The sequence below is a fragment of the Kryptolebias marmoratus genome, linkage group LG7, assembly GCF_001649575.2.
Source record: "Kryptolebias marmoratus isolate JLee-2015 linkage group LG7, ASM164957v2, whole genome shotgun sequence".
Classification (NCBI taxonomy): Eukaryota; Metazoa; Chordata; class Actinopteri; order Cyprinodontiformes; family Rivulidae; genus Kryptolebias; species Kryptolebias marmoratus.
In genome coordinates this window covers 21,131,105-21,139,121 of record NC_051436.1, presented here as the reverse complement: position 1 = coordinate 21,139,121, position 8,017 = coordinate 21,131,105, and the positions used below count along the sequence as shown (strand labels likewise).

The window sequence follows — 8,017 nt, the reverse complement described above, 5'->3', positions numbered from 1 at the left end:
AAGTTTCTGTAAATAGAAGTAAATATGCAGTTTTGCTTAAAAGTGTTTATACAAGCATAAGGAAATATGAATTTAGCTGCTCAGATCTGCGATCACATGATCCACTCCTCATGACCAAAGGCGAGGGTTGGAATGTAAAGTAAGTAAACATTTATTTGTATAGCACATTTCAGCAGCATGGCATTCAAAGTGCTTTACATCATAAAAACATCTGTAAAATCATTACAATCACCAAAAAACATCATAAAAATCATTGAGCAGATACACTTGATAATCATAAGGAGATGGTCAATATGTAATAAGATATTTTGTTCAGAGCAGCTTTACACCTGAATGTAGGCTGACCAGTAAATCAAGCGCTTTGCCTGTTGGCTCAGACCAACAGCGTTATTATCATTTCCCCCTCTTTTTTCTCAGACAGTTTCTGTAAAATCTACAGCAAAGTTAAAAATTTGATAAATATAGCCTAGAAACTTCAGCCAGTTCAGACTTTGTGTGCTGAACATTTACAAAAGGCATTAAAGAGGCAGTACCTCTGTATTTTAGTGTCAAGAAAACTTATTCTGTTAAGATGTGAAAAAACTATGTTCTGAACAAAATTTAGGCAAGTAGGTAACTGTCTTTTGCCAAATGGATGAAAAGCATTGTCTCCCCATTTACTGTAAAAAAATGTTCACTGATGTATGGTGTTTCTGCAGTAATTACACAACAGAAAAAGTAAAATTAAAAATAAATACATAAAGCCAAAATAAAAGACCCTTTTTTGTGAACTGTGCCAAAAAGATAATAAATGACCTTGTGTGTTTATTATCACATTCTCTACAGTGGAATTCTGCACATAGTGACAAGAAATCAAACTTTTGTTGCTACAGAGCAAAAATGTAAGTAAAACCTTTAACAGCATTTGCTAGTATAAGAAGTCAGTTCATTTATAGTAAATCCTGTCAAATTCTGGAAACCCCCTTGAGGCGGAGCTGTGGTTCAGCTGGCAAAAGTGAAACCAGTTTTATTGCCAAAAACAATAAAAAGAGCAACCGTTTCACTGACTGCAGATCATTTCAGGTCTCATCTTGACAAACACATTGCCTGTCATCTTTCTGATCTCAGGAACAAGTGAGTATTCCACTTCAGCTTTGATTCATATTACAGCAGTAACAAAGTTGTTTATGCAGAAATATGTGAGTTGGAAGGGGTGGCAGGGACTTATTTTGTTTGTGTTTAAATTTTTTTTGCAGTAAAAAAGCTGTGGACTGTTAATATAATATGAGGCTTTTTTAGTTCATTATAGTTACTGAAAACTATATGGAAAGTAATTTAAAAAAACAACTTTAATATATTTTTCTCACTTTTTTTCAGTCAGATTTGATGTTCTTTTGAAAAATGGATGAAACTAACCCACGTCCAAGAGTCCGTCTGTTTATACCTTTTCACGTGGTTCACCATTTGTCTCCAAATAATGAGAAGATTATCCTGAAGAAGCTTCGAGGACTTGTCAGAAATATAAAATGGAGTCCTGATGACGTCTCAGTATTGTTCAATGCTCTTCTAAACCGATTTGAGTCATCATTTGCCCATGACAGATCACATCTCACCCAGTGGTTGATTCAAATGTTGCACTGCATCGAGGTTAACTGTATCACTTCCACTTGGAGATCTAAATCAGAAAATACACTCATGGAGCTGGTCAGAGAGACTACAATACCAGATGAAAAACTAAAGGACTGCCTGGCAGATGACACAGACAAAACACTGAGTCAGATTATCACGGAGATCCGGAGTGAGGAGATAAACCAAGTAAATGATGAGCTGTTAAGAGAGGTGAGAGACATCGTGTCCTCAGTTGATCAAGAGCTGAAGTCAAATGGTAATGGAAGCCAGTTGAGTGGGCTGAAAAAAGATTTACTGAGACTTTGTCAGGCAGCAGAAAGAACTCATTTCAGACCACGTCTGACACAGATGGTGAGCTGGTGTCTCATGGCTCTTTCCAACACAGGCCGATTAATCCAAGTTGGTACTGGAGAGGGAAAGTCCTGCATCGTGGCAATGTTTGCTGCCTTTCGAGCTATGAGAGGTGAAAAAGTAGACATCATGTCAAGCTCATCAGTTCTAGCAGAGAGAGACATAAAATACTGGAAGACATTTTATGACACTTTGAAAATCAGTGTGGACTGTAACATCAACAAACATGACAAAGAGTTAAAAAACTGCTATAAGTGTCAGGTTGTTTATGGGACTGTGGAAGAGTTTGCTGGAGATTGGCTTCGACACCACTTTCAGAGGATGGACATATTTGGTCAGAGGACATTCCAGTGTGCAATCGTGGATGAAGTGGACTCATTGATGCTGGACAAAGGTCATCATGTTGTCTATTTAAGCAGTGACATGCCAGCTCTGCAGCATCTCAACCCTCTACTGGCATTCATATGGGCCACTACTAATCAGTACAACAAGATAAGTGCAAACACAATTGTTGGACGGAAATACTCCTTTCATCAAGTTGTACTGAAACACATTAAAGAAAAAGGCACTGATGAGTTAGCTATTCTTCAAATAGCTGAGGACGCTGGTGTTCTGTCCCAAGGCTCTGTCCAGGAAATACAAAGAAACCCAAACCTTTTACCAGAGAAAACTGCAGCTGTTGCAGCTGACAAGCTGGTTGACTTCTTTAAGAAAGTAGAGACAAGATTCCCATCCTGCCAGTTTGCTTTGTACATTAAAAGAAATGGAGCTTTAGAGGAACTGAACAAAAGGTCACAAGGAGAAACCGAGCAGAAACGAGTGGCGCTTCTTTTGGATGGTGGCTTCTGTCAGTACATGTATCATGACAAAGACAGTGTGCTGAAAGCTGCGGAAGAAGAAATAAAATGTGCTCTGCATTTCACACCATGTGAACTGAACAAGACTGAAGACAGCTGCTATATTCCTGGCTTCCTCTCTGATCTGGTCAAATCTAAACTAAGTGTTTGGATTGTAAATGCATTTCTTGCACAAACCATGGAGATGGATCATGAATATATCTTGGAGAAACACGGAATAGTGCCAGTAGACTACAGATGCACAGGTGTGGTTGAAAACTTCATGAAATGGAGTGATGGTCTTCAGCAGTTTCTTGAAATGAAACATCAGTCAAAGCTGAGTGATATGACAGCCATCACTAACTACATGTCAAATGTTGGCCTGCTTCAGCAGTATAAAAGTCAGATTTATGGAATGTCTGGGACTCTTGGTCAACAACCAGAGATTGAGACTTTGCAGAAAATATATGAGGGTATCAAAACCTGTCAAATACCATCATTCAAGCGCAGAAAACTATTTGAGGTTAAAGGAGTGGTTGTGAAGGATGAAATAACATGGATTAAGAAAATTTGTAATGCTGTTATGAATCAAACCCAGCAGACAACATATAGGGGTCCAAGAGCTGTGCTGGTCATCTGTGAGACCATAAAGTTGGCCAAAACTCTTCACCAAGCTCTTGAAAATAGGGTCTCAAACAATATGCTTTACATAAACAACAACATGGACAACAGTGCTATTTTTTCCAAGGAACTGGACAAAGGAGAGGTCATCATAGCCACAAACCTCGCTGGTCGTGGAACAGATCTTCAGATTTCTGACTCTGTCAAAACAGCTGGAGGTTTGTTTGTTGTGCAGACCTTCCTGCCCAAGAACGCTCGTGTGGAGGCTCAGGCCTTTGGACGTGCAGCGAGACAAGGAGCTCCAGGATCAGCTCAGCTCATTGTCTGTTCCAAGCATCTGCCAGCGCCACTCCAGTTGTTGGTTTTAACAAGAAACGTTTTAACCTTGATGGAAAATTTGTTAGATGACTCCCTACCCTTTAAAGATCTGTTTGTAATGCAGCTGAGGTTGTATCAGCAATGTTGCACCAACAAACAACGTAAAGAGATTTCTTCTTTACTTTCACATATATTGACTGAAGACTCCATGTCAGATGTAATGATAGCTAAAAAGATCAGAGATGACTCAGTGGCTGAAGACTTGTCTAGTTATGTGGAGGACCACATCCCAAACATAAAGAAGAAGGAGGAGCTCTTCAGTCAGTATCTGGAGATACTGGATCAACTGTACAAAAGCAACAACAACAAGCCAGCAGCATCAGATGTGTCTGCACTCAATGAGTTTTGGGGAATGTGGCTGCTCACAAAGTTCAGTGAAGAAGACTCCATCAGTAGGTTGAAAAACAGTCTGAAAGTAGACCTGAGTAAAGCTGTTCAAAAGCTCAGGCAGAGAGAATCCCCTTTATCAAACATTCACCACTACACTTTATTTGGCAATGAGCTACAAGAAATGGGAATGCTTTCAGAGAGTATCAACATGTACACTAAAGCCATAGATAAGGACCCATGTTGGGCAGCAATTGCATATTACAATCGTGCTTTTGCCTTTTTAACTTTGCAAAACAGGAATCAGGACCCTGAGTGCATCAATCAAGCTCTGGAAGATTTGGAAAAAGCACTCAAGTCTGTGGAAGTCTACTGTGAACAACTCAACATCACTTATAGATGTGCCACACAGCCAACCACAGACTCCACCAGAAACTCAGTCACCAGATGTGACAAACACATCATGGCCAGACACACAGTTCTGGTGTCTTTCAAAGCCAACATTTTTGAAGCAATTCAGAAGGTAGACAGGGCTAGAGATGCTGGCGGTTATATTAAATTTAGAAAAAGACGACTGCAGTTTCTTGTTCCGCCAGAGCATTTTTCTCCTTTGCAAGTCCTCTTTATAGAATCACCAGGGGAAATTTTCAGAGACCCTCAGATGATCCACCAACTCATCAGCCACCCCTGTGTTGACATGGTTATTGAACTCATTCATCTTGAATTGATGGGTCTAACTGGTATTTATGTCCGAGATATGTCACACAGTGGAAATTGTTTTATTTTGTAAAGTGTGATTTTTGTAAATAGTTTATGGTTGTGTATTTTTTTTATTGCATGTTATATTCTTTTTTTTATCCACTGTGGACTCCATTAGAAGGATTAAAGGCTGATGCTGGTCACCTGTGTAGTGGTGGGCGTGCTGGGAAGTAGCTTATTAGCACGCATCACGGACCTGTCAGAGATGCTGGTGGAACATTTAAAAAAGGACAGGAAGAGGCGGAGCCGGGGCTGTGACTGCTGTGGGACTGAGTGTGGGGGTTCCCCCTGTGTGGATTGGACTCTCTGGATTCCAGCTTTTTAGGAAACTTTAACTTTGTATGCATTGGAGATTTTAACTTGTTTGGTATGTTTTTAAAAGTTTGTGTTTTTAAAAGAATAAGATTTTAATCCCCTTTGGGAATAAAATTGTATAAAAATTTGAGTATCTGTTTCCCTGGGTTCTGTTTTACTGTTTCCCTCCTTGTTGTCTGCAAACCTGTTGATGGCACCAGCCTTGATTAGCCTGGTGCCACAGATACACTGTTTTCTCTTGGTGGGCTTTTTCTCAAAGATTGGTAGCTCCATACGTCAAGCCTTTGAAGGTGTTACAAAATGATAAGAAACACTGCATGGTTTCAAATGGTTCCAGCTTTTTGTGATTTTAAATGTATGTATAATATGTTAATGTAGCTTCTAATTTCGGTTTATCATTTTTGATTCAAACTGGAAGAAAACTATTTCTTGTTTAAGAAGCGGAAGTGGTTGTGGTAACAGACATTTCTGTCATAAGCAGGAAGTCAGCTATTGTGTTCTGTGGGAACAGGCATGAGCTGACCTCCTGCTTATGATTTTTCAACACAACTTATTTACTTAATCTTCTGCTTCAACCTAAAGTTTTCTTCTTTTGAATCTCTTTTTTTATACATATATTACATTACATGTCACCAGTTCATAGCGCCAGTGTGAGTCCTTGATGGTAAAAGGTTTTGTCTGTATTCTTCTAATTGTATTTTTGACTCCTGAAAAACCTCTTAATTATATAACTCAGCCTCTACTAAAGGGCACATTTTAACTTTGTATTAGGGACTTTGTATTATTTGACAATTTATTGCATCAGTGGCTGAAATGCTAAACTAACATATAGAGTGACGAGTGTCATGATGACAAAAAAAAAAGAGAGGGATAATTGTCATTGCATTACAACAATAATACAACTGCATGTGTTAATATTGTAGATCCCTTCTTTTTATCTAAAGATATGCTTGAATAAGATATTTCTCAAATGAGTTTAAGCGGATTGGTTTTAATTGTTTTCTTTTTTTTTAATATCTCCAAGAAATCTTTAAATGCAGATGCAAACAGCTGTCAATCAGATCTCAGAACTTTAGGAGATCCACATACAAGAACATTTTGGTAATATGTGAACAGGTTTTATCATTTCAGCCTTGTGTCCACATAGTCTTTTAGGAGCCCCTGGACTGTATTTCTAAAGGGAAAAAAATCTTGAAATTATAGTGTGTTCTTGTGTAGACAGCCTAAATGCAACCTTTTGAAAACAATGATGTTATAACTCCAGCTCTAATCTAACCTATGACCCAAGGGCATGTCCATTTTTTATTCTATTTTCATTTTGCACTGAGCATGCAAACTTTATGCACATGCTTCAATCCTTGTTTTCTTGTTTCTGGTGTATTTATGTTGCAGCATTGCAGCACCATTTATGGGCCTGTTATAGTTACTACAGCGTTTTCGGTCTTATTTAGAGTTTTTGTGTAGATTAAGATATTTCTGGAAATGGTGTTGTGTTTACAATGATATTTTTAGAAACAAAAAACTGAAAAAAATGCCTTTTTATGTGGATGATGGCCTTACTGTTTAAGCTTATTTTTTCATATTTTTATATGTAAATCTTATATATTTTTTCTAAAGTTTATCAAGCTGTGAAACTAAAGGAATTTCAAAATGAATTTCAGTGTCCAGACTTTGCCACAATAAATGGCTTTTATATTTCCTGACTTGATTCATTCATGCAAAACTTATTTTGTGTGGTGTAAAGAGACAAAATTATGTCATCTATGGTTTCATCATGACAATTATGTTTAAACTTGTGTTTGACAATGACAACTAGCAATGCTGTAATATTTCTTATTATCAAAATCTGTAATTCAAAATATCAGTTACTTGAAAGTAACAGGAAACAGTTTTTGGTAAAAGATATACTTTAATAAATATAAAATCTATTTTTTTTAATCTATGTATTATGAAAACAAACAAAGTCCTGATTACTGCATAAAAATTTGAAAGTATTGTTACTCCACCGTTCACATGTAACATTTGGGGTGGTAGTTAGTGAAGGTAAAATCGAAACACGATGGAACATTTGTTCTGAAACACTGTTCCACAATCTGTTCTGAGCGCAGCACCTGACTTCCATTCTGTGCTTCCTGACGTCACCAACTGTTCCGAATTGTCACTGCTGTTTCAACCAAAACAGCAGAATAAAATTTAGTTTTAAGAAATTTGTGCTTTGCATTTACACAGTTATCTTGTTTACCAATAAAACAAGTAAAATATCAGAATTAAACAATATGAAAATGTGTATACTTTTATGGGAATAATCACATCTTGTGTCCTCGCCTCACTGGCAGCTGATTCACTTTCTGACATTAAATTTTTTTAAAGCTCTTCTAAGGTGCAGTGTGTTTGCATCGTCTTGCCTCATTTACCTGAGTGTGGTTTTGGATTTATGATACTGATGTGGAAGAGGGTAGAAAGTGTCTCAGTCCTAATATTAACAGATTATTTTACTGAATAAAAATAGTTACATGTACAGAAGCACCTCCTACAAATAAAATATCCTTCCATTCAAATAATACATTCAACACAAAAGGTTACAAGAAACAAAGAGACACAAGGAAACATTCCTTTTTTTTGTAATATTTTAAAACAAATCTTGCTGATAAAATAAATCACTAAACTGGGATTATTTGTTGCAATGTCTTTCAGTAACAAATACAAGTTTGATCTTATTTATTTTACTTGTGTTGTTTTTGTTTTACCTCTCCCTGGGCTGCCACCTTATCGTGGTGGAGGGGTTTGAGTGTCCCAATGATCCTAGGAGCTATGCTGTCAGG

General features: G+C 37.4%; 1 protein-coding gene across 1 annotated transcript; it reads left to right on the top strand.

Moving 5' to 3' along the window:
- Positions 1–1,050: 1,050 nt before the first annotated feature.
- Positions 1,051–6,898, top strand: LOC108245269 (protein translocase subunit SecA-like). Its single transcript, XM_025009539.2, has 2 exons — positions 1,051–1,113; positions 1,357–6,898. Exon 2 carries the CDS (start codon positions 1,381–1,383, stop codon positions 4,909–4,911), a length of 3,531 nt encoding a protein of 1,176 aa, XP_024865307.1. The 5' UTR covers positions 1,051–1,113; positions 1,357–1,380; the 3' UTR covers positions 4,912–6,898.
- The last annotated feature ends 1,119 nt before the right edge of the window (positions 6,899–8,017 follow it).

What these genes read in the sequence shown, in the direction of transcription:
- LOC108245269 (XM_025009539.2), top strand. Translation starts at nt 1,381, where the DNA reads ATGGATGAAACTAACCCACGTCCAAGAGTCCGTCTGTTTATACCTTTT.